The sequence below is a fragment of the Balaenoptera physalus genome (genome assembly GCF_965194825.1).
Source record: "Balaenoptera physalus genome assembly, chromosome: 16".
NCBI classification, from domain to species: domain Eukaryota; kingdom Metazoa; phylum Chordata; class Mammalia; order Artiodactyla; family Balaenopteridae; genus Balaenoptera; species Balaenoptera physalus.
Genome location: NC_138898.1, coordinates 53,027,116 through 53,044,989, shown reverse-complemented (window position 1 = coordinate 53,044,989; position 17,874 = coordinate 53,027,116). Strand labels below are relative to the sequence as shown.

Below are 17,874 nucleotides of genomic sequence, written 5' to 3'. Positions count from 1 at the left end.
GTGCCTGTGCTCCCCAACGTCCTCAGGTGGCCTCTTCCTCCCCCTGAGGACCATCCCCACTCACAGCCACAGTCTGTGCAGCTTTTATTTCAATCAGGAAGTAATCAAATTTATATACAGTCTAAAAACAGTAGAAAAGGTCAGTAAAAAGGCCCACAGTCCATCTGGAGTGGGGATGGAGGGTGGGCCTGGTGAGCGTCGTACCTGGCACCCAGACGGGCTGGGCACTGTCCTGGCAGTGACGATGACAAGGCCAAGCAGAGGGAGGCTCACTGGGCGCAGGGCAGGGAGGGCACTGTCTGCCTGGCTGAGTCTGCCTGCCTGTTCCCATGGGGCAGGCAGAGACCCCAAGACCAGCCATGTGGCTCGCCGGACTCGGACAGGCCTAGGTCAGGCCCAGAGGAAGCCAAGACCTGGCCTGGATTCTGTTAGCAAGTCCACACCTGCAGGGGAAAGGCTCTGTTTCAGATGCCCCTTTGGCCATCCAGCCCCAGAGCCAGCTGCTGTCCATACCTGCCCTTCACTGCCCCCTGCCCAGGGCCGCTAGATCCCAACTCCCCCACCCCCGCTTCCCTCCATGCAGCCCCTTTGGATGGCCTGAGCCAAGGCACTGACCTTCACGGTGCTGTCCACGGCTCCTGAGAAGAGCCGGCCCCGGGACACAGCCAGCGCAGTCACACTGCCCTGGTGACGCAGCAGAGTCTGCGTGCAGATCATGTTGTCCATACTCCAGACCTGGGGGCACATGGGACATGAGGACCGCCCAGGCCTGGCACCCGCCCTGAGCCTCCCACCATTGGTAGGCCAGCTCGCACCCTGAGAGACCGGTCGTAGGATGCGCTGAAGACTTTGGTCTGGTCTGGCGTTGAGATGACCGCCAGGGCGTACACAGTGCCAACGTGTCCTGTCAGGGTCCGCACCTGCTCCTTTGACTCAATGTCCCACACCTGAGGGGGTGGCACAGGCAGGTCAGAGACACAGACGAGGAAGACAGGGGCCCAGAGTCAGACCCTGCCCCTTGGCATCCACTCTTACGTGGATGAGGTTCTCGTAGGTGCCACAGACAATGTGGTGATTCGTCACGGCAATAGAGTAGACGCTGCCGCCAGATGTCTGCAGGACGTGGATGCAGTCGAGGGTCCGGATGTCCCAGATCTATGGGCAAGTGCGGGCCACTTAGTCCCAGGCCAGGTGCCTCATCCCCTGGGCCTCTCAGCAGCCCACCCACCACCCAGGGTGCATGTGAGGGTCTCCCCACGCTGGCAGTGTGGGGGCAGGGCAGATGGAGCTGGCACAGGGAGGGTGCACCTTGATTGTCTGGTAGGAGCCACTGTACAGGTAGCTCTGGGCGGCCACCAGGGCCCGCACCCAGTGGTTGAGGCCGGTGAGCTCCTTCTTCAGCTTCAGCTCGGTGCCCACAATGTCCCACACCTGTGGGAGCGGCCGTGAGCGCAGGCCTGGGAGGCAGGCACTGGCACCCTGCCGCCCCGCACACACGTACACCACCTTGCCTGACCTTGATGGCCTTCAGGGAGCCGCTGAAGAGCATGTTGTGTGAGGAGACCAGCGTGCACACCGGGTTGTCGTGGGCCCGGATCGTGTTCACCTTCTGCAGGTTCTGGATGTCCCAAACCTGGCGGGAGGACGGGAAGCCTTAGGCCCTGGCCGAGCCCAGGTCCCAGTGGCACAGCGAGCCTGGGGGTCCCGGCCCGCCCGCCGGCCCCACTCACGATGATGGTGCAGTCAGCTGAGCCGCTGTAAAGCTTGCACCTGGGGAAGCAAAGCCAAGGTGTCAGGGTGCGAGAAGCCAGTACCCTCGCTGACAATGCCCTGGCCAGGCTGGGGGAGCACTGGCCACTGGGAACCAGCAGCCTGGGCCATTGCCAGGATCACTGCTCAGCTCAACCTCGGTTTTCCTGTCTCAGCGAGGGGACCTTGGAAGTGGAGGCCCAGCCCCGTGCCTGCCTGGCAAGCATCTGACAGCTGAGCTGGGAGGTAATTACCCCTGTTAGTGTTGCCGGCAGTCAAGCTGTTGCTTCCTGTGAGCCAGCATCTCTCTCTCATACACACACACTCACACACTCATGCCCACAACATGAAGCCTCATGACACAAGACAGGAGGGAAGGTCTAGAAGGGGCACCCTGGGAGTGACGGGGTGGCCAGGCAGGCTTCTCTGTGGTGCTGCGCCCCGGGCTCTGGCTGTCGGCCAGCAGTAGCTGAGCCCCTGCCTCCACTCTCTGGTCCCACCTCTGTCCTCTGGCTGCCTGAGGCTCTCCAGGGCCAAGGCTCTGCTCTGTGAATGTACAGCTTCAGAGGTGGAAGGCCCACATGCTGCCACCCATGATTCAGCCCTGCTCAGGGTCGAGGGCGTCTCCCAGGAGGAGCAGACAGAGCCACTCTAGGACACACGCAGCCACGGACTCAAGCTCACGGTCCACAGGACCTCCCATCCCCAGCTCCACATGGGCCCTGTGGTCTGTGGACACACGTGTGCCTGTACTCACCCCTGGATGCAGAGTGCCAGCACAATGCCATCATGGCCCTCCAGCGTCTTCTGACACTTGTAGGTGGTACACGTGTCCCACACCTGCAGAGACCAGGATCAGGGCAGGTCCCAGCAGGGTCAGCCCAGTGGCAGGGGGCACCATGGCAGGAATGACGTGAGCATGGGGGGAGGGGAGAAAGCCCCATCCATGGGCAGGCCTGGAGCCGGCAGAGGCTGGTGTGCAATGCCCACCCCTGCCCTGCCAGGCTGCCAAGCCCCTAGGCAGGACCCTACCCACCTTGATGGTCTTGTCAGAGGAGCCGCTGAAGAGCAGGTCCCCCATTGAGTAGACGCAGAGACACCAGACGGGGCCCTGGTGACCCACAAAAGTTCCTTTGCACTTGAAGATCTGCTGCGGGTCGTAGGCTACAGAGAGATGGGGGAACTGGTGATGGGGGAACTGGAGGGGGCTTCGGGGATGGTGGCGGGAGCGGCAGTGGGCCCATACTCACATCCTAGGATGCCCATATTCAGCCGTGCATTGATGTGGGACAGTTCGTCCTGCGAGGCCAAGAGTAGAGCAGAGGGTGGGGTGGGCGGGGCTCCACAGCCCTCCATGGCCCCAGGCCTGAGCTCTGCCGGGGGCAGGGCAGATGCAGCAACAGCCCTCCCAGCACAGACACCTAATCATAAGTGGGAACAAGCCTCCTGCTGGGACCCAAGCTGAGAGATGGTCCTGTGTCCCCCACCCCACCCCACCTCCCTGCATCTGGCCCCTGCCCGCTCACATTCAACATGGACGCGTCCCTCCGGAACTCCATGAGGTCCTCACTGAGCTTGCTTTGGTTTTCATCCAGGACATCTGTGTAGCAGGGACCAGGAGAAGGGTGTCAGGGACCAGGAGGAGGGGCTGCACCCCTGCCACCTCTGGCCCAGGCTCTCACCGAACTTGAGCTCCAGGCTCTTCTCCAGCTGGTCAATCTTCTCTGAGAGCTTGCCCAGCATGGAGCGCAGGAAGGCGATCTCCTGGTCCTTCTGGGCCAGCGCCACATGCATCTCGTGGAAGCGGTCATCCGTCTGCTGCAGGAACTCCTTCAGGCCCTCGAAGCGGCAGGTCTCCAAGTGCGTCTCATACGTGTCCTGGTTTCCGATGAACGTGCACCTGGAGGGACAGGACAGCTGCCCTGCCCACCTGCTCAACTGCCCGCCCAGTTGGGCCCTTCCCTTTGCCTCCCCAACCCCAAGAATCTCTCTCAAATCCCACTTCTGTGCCCACTGCAGCCCCGATGGGCCACCATCCTCTGCATACCTGCATGCCCACCAACCCACCTACCCATCCTGCTTCTACCCAGCAATCCAGTCACTTCACTCATGCTCAGAGCTCTTCAAGGGCTCCTCCACCACCTCACCAGCTTCCGCCCTAAAGAGCCAGTTGCTGCCTCTTCTCCCACCCCACCTCCCCTCTGCTCTCAATTCCGCCAGCTGCTGGAAGCCCTCACCCAGGTCTTTGCCTGGCTCGTGCCCACGCATGCATTCGTTCTCAGCTCGTGCCTTCCCCAACCACCCGCAGCTCCCTGACCGCTCCGTCCCCCGTGTTCCCATGGTGCATAGGTCTCCTCAGCACCTGTACCTCGGTTTGTAATTACATAGACGATGGTGTGGTTCCCGCTAAGGTCGTCTCCCCAGAGCCCGGCAGACAGGCGGATCTCAACCAAGGTTTGCTGAAGGAGGGACCGTGAATGCCAGCCCAGGCCCACTCGCCCCCTCAGGCCCGCCCACCCCCACCCCGGGGCAGCCCCGTGTGCCCACCCCCGCCCACTCACCCGTACTTGGAGTGGGGACACTTGATGTGCTCGCACTCCTTGAGGTGTGCCTCCAGGTTCATCTTGAGAAGGGGCGGGCAGCTGGGGTTGTTGGGGCACCGCACAGGCCTGTAGTCACAGCTGCCCTCGTGGTCCCTGGGGGAGGTGGGACGTGGGTGGGGGGAGGCTGAGTCCCCAGGGGCACCAGTTCTCAGTACCCCTGGGGGGTGGGGACTGGGGATGGAGGGGGGCACTTACTTCCGGGCGCTGAGCTTGATGGTGAAGGGACACCCTCGGGGGTCCACCTCAAAGACAGTGGGCTTCCCGCCCCCCACTGCCCGACAACCGTGCCTGCAGTGGATGAAGAGCTCGCCAATCTGCTCAGCCACCGCGATGTTGTTCACCACCACCGTCAGCTTGGCATTGTCCACGGGACACTTCTCTGGGGGGGAGGGCATGCTGACCCCACAGCCCACCCGGCCACCATCTCCCCTGGCAGCCCTGCCCTGGGCACTGTGGCCAGGCTGCTCTGGGGGAGACCATTCCCTGGTGGGCGGCAGGCCTGGAACACGCTCTCTCAGCTGGGTGGGCTGAGCCTCTGTCAGGGGCCTAATCCACCCGTCTACCTTCCCTCTGGGGCGCCCGGAACAGGAAAGGGTGCACGGCTGGGCCACCGAGAATGACCACTGTGTGAGCAGGTGGTGGCAGAGGCCTCTCAGTTGACCTGAGAGTCTGGGGCAGGGCCAAGAGAGCTGGGGACAGAGCATGGAGAGGGCCAGCCCTGGGCCAGCCGCTAAGGCCTGAGACAGTAAGGCCGGCAGCCTTGACAGCAGGGGCAGCGTCCGAGAGAGTGGGCGCTGTGCCCAGAAGGCCCACCCACACCCCCCGTGGGGCAGGCTCTGAGCTGCCATGCTCGTCAAGGTCTTGAGCCTGGCCTGAGCCTGGCCCGAGCAGTCACCCAGGAACCACTGCTGCAGGAGGACTAGGGAGAAGCAGTTGTGCAGCCAGGGTCTCCATCAGTGCTGGGCCCAGGCCGGACCTCCCCGGAGGGACCTCCCTGCCGCTGGGGAATAAAGGTGGCCGAGCCTAGGCTGAGAGGGCCCTACCTGACTTCAAGGCGCATCTTCGACAGAAGGTGTGCTGTGGAGACAACGGGCGGATTGGGGTGTGGCCGCAGAGCTGCCCCCACCCCGTGCCCACTGCAAAGGGCACCTGCTGGGGGCCAGACCAGGCCTGTGAGCGAGGCCAAGGCTCCCCATGAAAGGGGCCTCACGGTGCTGCACAGGTCGGGGAGGGGCAGCCTCACCCCACACGTGGTGATCACAGGGTCCTTGAACACACTGCAGCAGAGCTGGCAGCAGAGCTTCACCGAGGGCTGCTCAGCAAACACCAGCGGCTCCTAGAACAGGCAGGGCTGGGTGAGGGTGGGGCCTGGGACTGCTGACATGGGTGCGGGCACCCAGGGCACCCAGCCCCTTCCCCTGCGGGCCTGGGCTGCCCTCTTGGGGTGGAAGCACCTCGGCCGGGGTGTGTCCTGAGAGGAGGAGTCCGCTGAAGGCTAGGGCTGGGCCTGAGCTCCAGCAGACCTGAGCAGGAAGGACCCCTCCAGCCATGCCCTCACCCCATGACACCTACCCTCTCCCTGGGACAGAGACTAGAAAGGGCCCCATGTGGGACCCGCCTTTCATTCCCAAAGCTGATGCCTGGGCAGCCCCTGGGGTGGGGAGTGAGAAGAACGTGCCTGGGGGACCCAGCCCAGCGCCCTGAGTCCCTGACGTGGACCCGTGCGGATCAGGGGCCCCGATCAGGGCCTGCGGGGAAGGTGCCCCCACCGCCCCAGGACGGGGAGGGTCCCTTGGAGTCTGCACCGAGCCTGCCCGGCCACACCTACCGGCTCCTCCTCCTCCTCGGGCAGAGAGAACGTGGAGCGCAGGGACATGCTGGACTCCGAGTGCAGGGAGCGGACAGAGATGGCCGAGTCAGAGCGGCGCGGGGTGCTGATGGGGGGCTGCGGGCAGACAGGCGGCCGTCAGCTGGCAGGAGGGCCGGGCTCGGACCCCCGTCCCAGTGGGCGCCCACTTAGCCCACGGCCCGGCTGTGCGCGGGGAGCTGGTGTGACGCCCAGGCCCCGCCTGCCTGGCAGTCCCGGCCCTGTGGTTGGGACGCCTGCTCACATCTGCCAACTTTCTTTGTGTAAATGGAGAGACTTCCTGCTATTCAATTCTACGAGGACACGCTCGGCCTGCTTCCTGCTTCCCGTGAGGGAATGTAGGCCGCAGAGGGGACACCTCCACCAGCCAATCCTGGGGCGGGGGTGGCCACGGCCCCCAGACTGCTGGAGTGAAGGGGGTGGAAGGCTGGCCACGGGAAGCTGCAGGGCTCCAGGTGCCCGCTGGGCTCAGCCACCCGCCTGGCCGTCCTGGCCGGGGACACTAGCCCAGGCCAGTGAGGCTCCCTGGGGGGAGGCGGGGACACCCCCACCAAACCCCAGCCAAGCTTCTGAGAGCAGGAGGGGGGGCCACGGGTGCTCATCTCTGCCTGAGCCACCAGAAACACGGATCTGGGGGAGTGCCAGGGCAAGGGGTACTGTCCCTTCCTCCCCTCTGGGCCTGGAACCCTCCAGAAGAGATACTCCAAGAGCAATCGCTCTCCACGCTCCTCCCCTCCTGGCCCGAAGCTTCATACATGAGCCATAAACCTCCTGCCTCCACGCCCAGCCCACCTGCCCCCTCTAGGTCCCAGCCACTCTGGGGCCTGGCTGCCTCTGTCTGAGCCTCTGTGGGTGTGGGGACTGTTGGAATGATCCCCTCCCCGCCAGCCTGGGGTGCGGGACCCACCGCGGGCAGAGGGAGGCTGGCCGGGCAGTTCCAGGGCCTGGCTTCCCCGAGCGGGTGCAGCAGAGATCAGTGTCCCCAGCATGCCCGCAGACAGGGACCTCCCTCACCCAGGCAGCGCCCACCAGCCGGGCCAGCCTTCGCTTCCTGCAGCAGTCCCAGAGCCAGGCGAGGACAGACAAACAGGGAATGGCCACTGTGACCCTGGCCACATGGCCTGGGCACCGACAGCCAGCTCCAACTCTGACCCAAAGCCCTTCCTCACTGACCCCAGCCTGGGCCTGTCCATCTCTCCCCACCTGCTGAACCCCGTCTCGTCTCCCTCGTCAGGAACCCCAGACTCGGGGCCTCTGCCTCTACCCGGCAACCCACCCATTCATCCTCTGCTCAGCAACAGAGGAAGCTTTAAAAATGGGGATCTGGGAACTTCCCTGGTGGTGCAGTGGTTAAGAATCTACCTGCCAATGCAGGGGACACAGGTTCAAGCCCTGGTCCGGGAAGATCCCACATGCTGTGGAGCAACTAAGCCTGTGCGCCACAACTACTGAGCCTGCACTCTAGAGCCCGTGAGCCACAACTTCTGAAGCCTGTGCGCCCTCGAGTCCGTGCTGCGCAACAAGAGAAGCCACCGCAATGAGAAGCCTGCGCACCGCAAAGAAGATTAGCCCCCACTCACCGCAACTAAAGCCCACGTGCAGCAACAAAGACCCAACGCAGCCCAAAAAAAAAAAAAAAAAAATGGGGATCTGATCTTGTTACCCTCCCGAATGAACCTTCTGTGGCTCCCACCCCCACAAGATGGAGCCAAACTTGCCTCCTCTCAGCCTGCAGGCGCCACATCCTCTGGCTCAGCCACCCTCACCAGAGCCTCTCTCTGGAAACCCAGCCATGGGTGCTCAGGCCTCAGGGTGTCACACATGCTGGGCCCCTGACACCAGCTTGCTTCACCCTCTGACCTGAGCTCGCGGCTGAGCCCCCACCTTCAGCTCCTCCTGGGCCCCGGGCGCCTGGAGGGAGGGCATGGTGGGAGGCGGGCTCTGGAGGGGTGGGGACGGGGGAGCAAGGTGCAGACCTACCATGCTGTCCTCCTCGTCCCGCGGGGAGTAGGCGAGGGAGCTGGAGGAAGAGGGCGTCCTGCGGTGCTGTTTGTATGTGCTCGTTCCATCGGCTGCGAAGAAAAGAGGGCTGAGATGCTGCGAGCGGGGCCGTGCAGGGAGGCCTGACCACCGTGGCAGGCAGTGGGCTCCTTCGCAGATGGGCCAGGCAGGGGCGGAGGCTGGGCTGGGGGTTGTGGTTGCCTCCCCAGGTCTAACCAGTGCCTGCAGCTCACCCGCAAGGCTCAGCCTGCCCTGGACAGTCCCAGTGCTGTGCCCAGAAGCTCCCAGCCCCAGCCCTGCCACCCACGGGCAGAGAGGTCCGAGGCCCCCCCCTCAGCTGGTACGTGGTGGGGCCAGGATGGCAGCCTGGTGGTCTAGGTCCCCTCTCCGCCCACCTCCTCCCCTGGTGCGGCCAGAATCAGGAACCGGCCACAGGCCCTCTTGGCCTCCTACAGGGAAGGCTGCTGAAGGCATGTCCCTCCTCCTCCTGCACGTCACCCCGGCTGCCCAAAGAAGGCACTGGTCAGGGGTCCACGTGGGAACAGGAGCCAGCCTCACAGGCCCTGAAGGCAGCAGCCAGAGGCCTACAGTGGCCAACACTGGTCTCAGGCCCCAGCCAGGGCCAGATGTCAACAAGCAGCCCCAAAGGCCTGGTTCATGATCCAGGCTTCAACTGGCTGCCCTGTGACTGGGCCTCAGTTTCTCTGTCTGTAATGAGAGGGGCTGGGCGAGGCAACTGTTCGTGCCTGGTCACTGGCTCTGACCATCCCTGACACTGAGGGGGTCGCTGGGTTGGCCACGGGCGAGACAGGCCCCCGTTACTCTCTGCCCGGGAGCTTTTGACTGCCATGACAGGGTGCTACATGGTTTCCAAAAGTAGATAAGAAATTAAAGAACAATTACTCGGGTGATGCAATTAAGGGGTATGTTTATTTGCTTTTTCCTCAGAAAAGAACATCTAAGAAAAAAAGAGAGCTCTTTCACAGCCCCCGAGGGGGTCACCCAGCGGTAAAAAGGAGCCTGTGTGAGCAGAAGTCCACGGCAGCCTGGTGACCCCGCCGAAAAGTGTACCCAGAAGATACCATGGAAAAGCAATTAAAAAACTAATTAGCAGCTGGTGCCCTCTACGAGGGGCAGAGTCCTGAAAAGGCAAAAGAACACACACTGCTCCCCAGAAGCACCGGTCCTGACAGGAGGGGCCCCATGCCCTAGTGTCTTCGGGAATGAGGCTGTGTCCTCGTGGTCTAGTTCCTCACCACCTCCCAGAACACACAGTGCTGAGGGCTCAACCATGGGACCAGACTCAGGAAAGGACCCCGTGAGTACTTCTTATCACCTCCCCATGCCCAGCCTGGTCCCCAGTCCTGACCTTTCAGAGGCTGCTAGAAGCCTGGGTGGGACGAGTCAGGGGTCACTTGATAAAGGACAGGTGTGCAAAGTGGTGCCGGGAAGTCGGGCAGCCCACCCCAGAGAGGCGGCAGGCGAGGCCCCGGGAGCCAGGTGCAGGAGGATGCGGGGGTGTGGGAGGAGGATGGGCAGTGGAACAGGAGGGAGCGGGATGGGGGACTCCTGCCCAGCCCAGGTTGGCCTGGGCTCACAGGCTCACCTTTTGTGATGGTGGTGACAGCCGAAAAGGCGGGCCCGAAGGTCGTTTCCATTCTGGTCTGGAGAGAGAACAGATGAGACTTGGCCTTGACCCCAGCGAGGATGTGGACACACACGTGGACATGAGCTGACATGCTTTCCCACTAACGCGTCCACATGCATGCATATACTCGGACATGCCAACCACACACATGGCATGGCCCACCCGAGGGACCTCCAGGTAGGGAGAGGACTGCTCTGGAAGCTCTTCTGGGGCCCTGGGTATGTGGGGTGTGCACAGAGGCAGACCCTTCCCCGAGGGTGTCCCCCTTACCCCGGTGGTGGCGTCTGGGGTAGGAAGGTTGCTAGGCCCCCCGGAGAAGCGGTTGTAGCGGGCGCTCTTGCCCGAGCTCATGCTCTAGAGAGGCATCTAAGGTCCTCGGGCAGCATCCCCTATGGGTGGAGCACAAATGAAGGGCTTTGGAGGTGTTGGCCAAGCCCCTGTCAGTTGGTGGGGCCGCTCCACACAGGCAGGCCCTCTCTGGCCAGTCCACCACAGGGCACGCTTCAGTCTCTCGCCACCACCAATCCCAACAAGGGCAGGTCCATGCAGGCAAAGTCCCTTCCCCTCCCTCCCGTCCCAGGTGTGCACAGGCCAGAGGAAAGGAGGAGACCCTGGGTGCAAGCAGGCAGCTGACACTCAGTTCTACCTTGCTTTAAGGCTTAGCCCTTTGGAAAAGCCCACCAGCTCCACCCGAGCTGGAGAGCCCCTCACCCCTGGTCTGTCTGCTCCTCTGGGTCCGAGGTCTGAATGTCCCTGGGGCCAAGGCTGGGTATACACAGCAGGACAAAGCCACAGGCCTGTTTCCTGCCAGGGCAGGTGTGGTCAGGCCGAAGCTGCCTGGTCTGCAGGATGTCGGGGATGCTGGCCATGCCCACAGAAAACCTGTGGGTGACGTACCTGGAGCCCAGCCCCTCACCAGCCTCATCACATGCAGAAAGCCCCTTCAGGCAGGGGAGGAGCAAAGAGCTCTGACTCTTGACCTTGTGCAGGTCACCCACTCCAGGAACAAAGGGTGCCCCAGTGTGACCCAGTCTCAAGGGCTGGGGTGACAGGGAGAAGGTACGGTGGGAATCATCCCAGGTCTCTGGTGACTCCCACCCAAGAAGAGAGGGGCTAGATGGGCCCTGAGAGAGCTGGCCAGGCCCAGATGTATCCACAGAGTAGGAAGAGATTAGAAAGAAAAGAAGACCCAGTCAGCAGCTCACACTAGGACAGGACCCCAGGGAGAGCTGCTCCATTCCCGAGACAGCGCCCACCCTGTGGTGGCCCTATCAGCAGGGACCCCCTGGGAGCGGTCTTCCCCATGTCAGGACCCTCAACAGTCTGTAGCCAGGAGCACAGTCTCCCCCTGCAGCGGTCGGCTGTGTTGAGAGCCACGAGACCGCCGGCTTGAAGCCAAGCTCGCCACGGGGAGGAAGGTCACACACTCAGGACTGCTGTCAACAGGCCCACTTGAGCTCTCCACCTCAGGAGACCCCCAGCAGCATCCCCTGGACTGTGGGCTCATTGCCTGGTGCCCGGCCCAGCCATCAGACCAGCATCAGGAACTGCTCTAGGAGGTCAGGCTCATCTTGCTCCTGGGGCCACGTGGCAGGCAGGGGCCCACCCTGTGGTCTGGAGTCCTGCAGGACTGTGAGGCTCCAGGGGGGAAGGGCTGCTAAGCCCCCGCACTGTGGGAGAAGGCAGGAGATGCTCTCTGCCCCCTACTGTGAGTCCAGCAGAGAGCCACTGTACAGTCCAGCTGGTTCTGGCACCTTCTACACCAGGTCCTCCTGACCTGGACCATCTAGCGACGTCCACGCCCCACCCCCCCATGGCCAAGCAGTGTGACCTGGGGCCCACCCAATGGTCCCCCAACCCGGCCTGCAGGTCTGCAGGGAGGGGGTGGGCTCTCAAGCATATCCCGCCCACTGCACCGTGCTCCCAAGCTGCCCACCCCTTCAAATGCCACCTGCACGCCACCCTCCCAAACTCTGAGACTCAGGCATTGACAGGGCGGCTCTTGGCCCCTGCAGTTGGCACTGCCATGAGGCACCTCCCCCGCAGGGCTCTGAGCCCCTGTGGGTCCGGCTAGATAGGGGGTCCTGAGAGCTTGGCCAAAGCCCCCCCGTCCTGCCCACCACTCTCCCTGCTGTGACTCGAGGGGCTTGGCTGCCTGCCCCAGCCCAGGCTGTCTGGTGGCTTGTCCTCTCAGGGGAGAGACGGGGGCTCCTGAGAGTGGGCAGCGCCAGGCCCTCAGGCAGAGGGGTGAAAGGGGCTTGTCCAGAAGCCCACCTCCAGCCCCGCTGCGAGTCTGCACGCTAAGCAGGAAGTCTTGGGGGCCGCCCCGCTTGGGGTAAGGACACTCTGGCTGCGGTGAGGCCCAGACAGTGGAGCGTGGGAGCTCCAAGACTCGTCGCATCAGCATGAAAAGCTCCGCCCTTTGGGGAAACCCAGGGTTGGCTCCAGCCTTAGCACCGCGGGGGCGGAAGTGGGGGGTGTCACAGGGAGGCCACTGGCTGACACTGACCTGGATTTTACAATCCATCTGCTCCTTCCAGTGCAAGCTCCCAGGGCCAGGAAGCCATCTGCTGGCTCCAGCAAGCGGCACCCACGGTCCGGGTGGCCAGGACCACAGCAGGCGCTCCCCCAGGACCTCAGCCAGCCCGCTGCCCGCCCCCTCTTCGGTGTCGGGTGCCCAAGTGCCTGTTGCTGCAGCCTGGCAGAGCTGGCGTCTGGCTGTCCTGCACTCTGAAGTGAAGTAAACAGAAAGGCACGCAGGGCCCGCAGGGCAACATGCAAATCGGGCCGGAAAGTCCGCAGACAGCCAATAGCGGTCAGGCTCGCGGTGATGACACAGGACCCGGTAGGGGACGTACAAGACTGGCCCGTGAACCAAGCTGAGTGAGGGAAGGAGGGAGGGAACCATTTCCTGGTTCACAGGGTTCAGTGTGCAGCCCCAGCCCTGGACAGGGGGGTGGGGGGAAGACCCTGCTCGCCCCGCCCACCCGGAACCAGAACCGGAGACTGCATCCAGAGCATCTCGGAATTGAGCAAGATGCCCTCGGCCTGCCCTCAGGCCGGTCCCTGGGGGCTGCATTTCGCAATAATAGTCTTCCCCAGTATTCTCTGGCTCTGGAGGCTAAAACCCCAGAAACGCAACAGCACACGCAGCACTCCCCTGGCTGGGGCTACAGGGAGGCTGGGCCCAGCTGTCCTGGGGGTGTGCCCTGGCCCCCCAGGGGAGGAGGCCTCTTCCCCACCCCACAGTCAGCCCGAGGCTCTTAGGCAGGCAGGAAGTTGTCAACTAGAGCAAGAATCCTCACCCAACCCAGAGCCTGGCCTCTCTCAAACTGGGAAAAGCCGTGGGATGGGCCGACTAGGGAGACCTGGGGTTGGGGAGGGCGAGAAAGGGCTTCCCCTCAGTCCTTCCCCACTCCCTGCCAAGTCCCCACACCTCCTGTTCCCAGGTGCCTCAGCAGAGCCCAGGGGAGGGACTCAGGGATTCTATCCCAGAAAGAGAAAAGTCCCCAGGTCCTGACGGAAATGGGGCTGCCCACCTTGGATAAGGCTGATGGGAGAGTGGGACCTACGGATGCTTAGGGTCCGTGCAGGAGCAGTCCGTCCCCTGCCTCGCCTGAGCCAGGGGTCAAGACCCAGGGGTCTTTGTCCACCCACATCCATGTCTAAGGGGTTCCTGGGGCCTGCAGTGCACCCATCGCCCAATGAGGAACCAGAGATCTGCTCAGAACGCCCCAGCCCCTGCACTTCTCCACTACAGCCCCTCTTCAGGAAAGCCCCTCACCAGCCCCCTTCTCTGAGCAGCCTGCGCAGGAGGGCAGGCCAGCTCCATCGGGGCCCCTCCTCAGCCTGTCCCCTGGAGGGAGCCCAAAGGGATCTTCTGGGGCCTCACCCTCAGGACTGTGGGACATGACCCCCCTTTCCCTTAGGAAGTACCCAGAGGGGGTGTGGGTTAGGCATGGTCCCGTGGCTGGCAGCCAGTGGAGCGGCGGCCTAGGCTGGCCATGCCAGAGCTGGGGGCAGGGGCAGTGGGGTGGCCAGATGAGGCCGAGCCCCACCTCAAGGCAGCTCCTCTGATAGCCCCAGGCAGCAAATGTGGTGCGGTTCCCTGAACAGCACATGCTGAGCCACCGAGGGGGTGGACTGCCCTACAAATGCCGTCAGGCCATACGTTTGGCACCGACTGCCCCAGGGAGGAGCGTGGGTGGCTCGGGAATCCTCGGCCCTTCCTGCCACGGAACCGTGGGTGGCCAGCTGGCTGGACTGTGGCCGGAGCTCCAGATGCAGCCCCTGGCATCACCTGCAGACTGCACAGCCCCCCAGTAAGCCCTTCCCTGGGCCTCCAGTCCCCCAGGCCCAAGCCCAGGCCAGGCTGCCAAATCCTATAGACACAGGCCCGGTTGCCATAGCAAAGTCACACACACTTCCCCTGGCTGTTTCCTGGAGTCCCCTTCATATGCCTTTTCCATCCCAAATAGGCAGGGTGTGATGTTGGGAACCCCCTCAGCAGGCCCTGATCTGAGGTCTGCCCGGCCTCCCTTCCCTCCCAGCACTCAGCCCAGACCTTTGCCCTCACCTTGCCATCCTTCCCTCAGTATCCACAGCCCGGACTCCCCAGAAGTTTCAAACCTGCCTGCCTAGACACCTGCTGTGACCTCCCCTCCCAAGGGCTCTGCCCCCTTGCACCCTCCACCCAGCCTCCTGGCCTTTCCTGTCCAGGTCCAGCCTCCCCAGCCTCCCCGGCCCCCTGTGCTAGAGGGAGGGAGTCTCTCCTGCTCTGCGGCCTGGCCTTAACCCCCACTTGGCAATGGGAATGCCTTCCCTTCCCCAGTGCCCTTGGGGCCAGCCTCATCTCCCCATCCTTTTTTTCCCACATCTGACGGCCATGTATGAGGTGGGAACCTGGCCCAGCCTGGGGGACATCCAGAGGGCTTTCTGGAGGAAGGGGTTGGCCAGATCCAGAGCAGGGAGAGAATGTTCTGGGAAGAGGTGGCATTCATCCCCTTATCTCAGTGTCCGGCTGCAGGGCCACTTTTTCCTGTCCACACCTTCCCTCCACTTCAGTGCCCAGCCTAGCCTCAACTGCAGGCGCGAAACTGGGAAGCATGTTCCTAAATTAGTGGGTCTAAACTCATGGAAACAGGCCCTGGGCCTTCGCCCAAGAGCCAAGTGGCCAGCAGTGCCTGGGCCCAGTCTGCACCTCCAGGCTCCCTTGGCCGTTTTCTCATTGCTCCCTGTGTGGCTTCTGTCTCCTGGGCTTCCTCCTTCTTGCTCCCCTGTAGAAGTCAAGAAGGGCACGCAGTCTCTGGGCCAGATCTGGGTCTGGAGGTGACCGGGAGCGTGGAGGGCAGAGGTCTGGCCCAGCCCACTCCTCCGTCTAGCCCTCGCCATCCAGCCCTCTGGCACATTCCTCCAGTCCTGGTGTCTGCTGGGCTGCTCCTTCCCCGCTGGGTGCCCTCCCTAGGTGCTCCTGGGATTGTTCACCCCTCCAAAAGGCTTCCAGACAGCCCGCCTCCTCCTGCCTAGGGCGGCCAAGGGCCAGGTGTGCACAGTGACGTCAGCAACCCCCCAATGCCCACCTCCTGCTTCGCCTGCCCCACCTGACTCCATGCTCCTCCGGGGAGCAACCATACCTCTTCTGCCCCACGGCCAGTGCACAGCGGACACTGAAGGCATCTGCTGAGAGGGGTTGGTGGGTCCATCTTCATGGGTCTGAGCCAGAGGTCTGAAGTCCTAGGTGCCCCCCCACAAGTGCCAGACTCAGACCTGAGTTCAAATTCTGCTTCTGCCACTTAACAGGTGTGCAACTCTGGGCAAGTTACTTGTCTGCCAGGTCCTCGGATTTCTCACCTATTAAATGGAGTGGATGTACCCAAGTCTGGAAAGAACTGTGAGAGATGCCATGTGAGTTAACAGTGAAGGCTCCACTGACATCAGCTCCTCCCTGAAAACTGAAAATGGAAGCCGAGAGGCCACCCCAGGCACAGACAGCCAGCGAGGGGTCACGGCCAAGGCTGACCAAAGCCCTGTTCCTTCTGCTTCCTCTGTTGCCGTGGGCAAACTGAGGAGCTCCACCTTGCATGTAAGCCAGCCCCTCCCCAAGCCATGCCAGCTAGCGGCCAAATCACCGTGTCTGGGCTGCTGAAGCCTCCCAAGCGGCTCAGGCCCTTCAACTGCATCTTCTTCCATTTCCCAAACTGTCCATTCCTTTGTCCAGCCAACTGGCTAAGGTTCACATCCACTGCAGGCCAGGCCCTATGCTCCTTCCCAGCCTGTCTCTTTCAGCCAGACTGCCCTTTTCCCTGCTCTCCCCCCGAGGGAGGTTCTGGCTTCCTGGAGACAGTACTGCTATAGGATGCAGGCATCTTGAGACACAGGGCCTGGGGTTTCCATGGAGAAACTTGAATGCACAGAGCAGTGAAAGTGGGAATTTATGACGGAGAGGGGAAGGGGTGTGGGAAGGGAGAGGCCCAAGAAAAGGAATGAGGAAGAGAGAGTCCACATAGTTGGCAAAGGCCAGGGGGTGGGCAGGCCCCAGGAGAGGGGGCCTGTGTGTGTGTGGGGGGGGAGGGGTCTGAGGGATGGGAGAAGGGTGTGCTGACAGGCTGGGCAGCACAGAGCTCTAAGCAAGGGACACAGCAAAGTAGGGTGGAATCCCTCCCCACTAGAGCAGGGTGCGATCCAGTAGGACCCCAGACTCATCCGCAGCTGACCACCCTGACCTGGCTCAAGACAACCAGGCCCGGGCAGCCAGACCCAGTGAGAACTAGGAGAGGAGGGCTCCAACCCACTCTCCTCTGCACACAAGTCAGCCTCCTCGCTCTCTCCTACTTCCCCACTGAATCCAGCAGTCCATTCTCCACTCACAACCAGAGGCTCTTTACTAGACTTAGATCTGATGCCCTCTCTCCTGTGCCTGAGTCCTCCAACAGCCTCCCTTGTAAGCTCAATATAATCCCCATCCTGCACTCTGGTGTGTTTTCACCAATTCACCTCTCACGACGTTGCCAGTACCCGCTGGTGTCCGCTGAGCTTCCTCACCCTGGGCCTTTGCACATCTTGCTACCTCTGCCCAAAAAGCTCTTCCAGCAACTTTCCAGGATGGGATGCTCACTGTAGGTGCCCCCTCCCCAAGCCATTCAGGAGCCTCCGGTACTCTCTTTCTCAACACCTTGCTTCTTTTTTTCATAGCATCTATCACAAATCCTCATGACTGTGTCTGCGTATTGTCAATCCCGCGCCCCTCTCTAGATCACCCGCTCTCAAAGGGGGTGCGCTTGGAAATGTCTGGAGACATTTTTGGTTGTCACCTCGGGGGTGGGGGAGGTTACTGGTATCTAGTGGGTGGACACCAGGGATACTGCTCAACATCCTACAAGGCACAGCAGGGAATGATGGGCACGAAGTATCAAGAGTGGCGAGGGTGACAAACCCTGCACGAGAAGAGCCTAGGAGAACTGGGATCATGCTCTCCGCAGTCTCCCCGCGCCTACGACAGTGCTGGGCACCCGGCGGCGATCAGTAAACGCAGGAAGAAGGAATAAATAAAGGAGAGAATGGAGAAAGGGAGTGAGTGACGGACCAGCTGACAGACAGACGGACTGACGGGGGAGACCCCGGCGCGTCTCAGCCCCGCCCCCCAGGCCCGACCCATTCCCCAGACACCAACACGCCGGCCCTTCGCCCCACCGCGCGGGCCCAAGGCGCGAGCCCCAGGCCCGGCACCCCGCTAGGACACTCACCCGCCCTTGGCCGCTCGGGAACCGCAGCGCCACCCTCCCGCTTCATCGTGCCCCCTCTACCGCTGGCCGGGAAAGGGACAGGACGTTCGAGCCGGAAGCGCTCAGGCGCTGTGCCCGCCGGGATTTGCAGTTCCCTGCCTCTCAGGGCCCCAGGCGGCCGCCTTACTTGAGGCTCTTCAGAAACTACGACTTCCGGCGGCTCAGATGTTGCTGGGCGGGATTGGTGGCTTCAGAATCACTCTATGTTGCAGATCGGACTCTGAT

General features: G+C 62.6%; 1 protein-coding gene across 8 annotated transcripts; it reads right to left on the bottom strand.

Annotated features, from left to right (window-relative positions):
• Positions 1-67: 67 nt before the first annotated feature.
• On the bottom strand, positions 68-17,763 carry TRAF7 (TNF receptor associated factor 7). Of its 8 annotated transcripts, XM_082432010.1 has the most exons (22): positions 17,611-17,732; positions 15,502-15,756; positions 10,139-10,257; positions 9,827-9,884; positions 8,200-8,291; positions 6,181-6,297; positions 5,596-5,688; positions 5,396-5,429; positions 4,548-4,731; positions 4,311-4,445; positions 3,432-3,649; positions 3,276-3,349; positions 3,000-3,048; positions 2,786-2,913; positions 2,507-2,589; positions 1,731-1,770; positions 1,517-1,633; positions 1,309-1,431; positions 1,036-1,155; positions 816-947; positions 616-735; positions 68-443 (listed from the first exon to the last, which is right to left on the bottom strand). In XM_082432010.1, exons 3-22 carry the CDS (start codon positions 10,217-10,219, stop codon positions 429-431), a joined length of 2,013 nt encoding a protein of 670 aa, XP_082288136.1. In that variant the 5' UTR covers positions 10,220-10,257; positions 15,502-15,756; positions 17,611-17,732; the 3' UTR covers positions 68-428. The 8 variants fall into 8 exon arrangements, with proteins under 8 accessions (XP_082288136.1, XP_082288139.1, XP_082288135.1 ...); XM_082432013.1 differs by lacking the exon at positions 15,502-15,756 and having other exon boundaries at positions 4,317-4,445; positions 17,611-17,763; XM_082432009.1 differs by lacking the exon at positions 15,502-15,756 and having other exon boundaries at positions 17,611-17,762.
• Between the last annotated feature and the right edge of the window lie 111 nt (positions 17,764-17,874).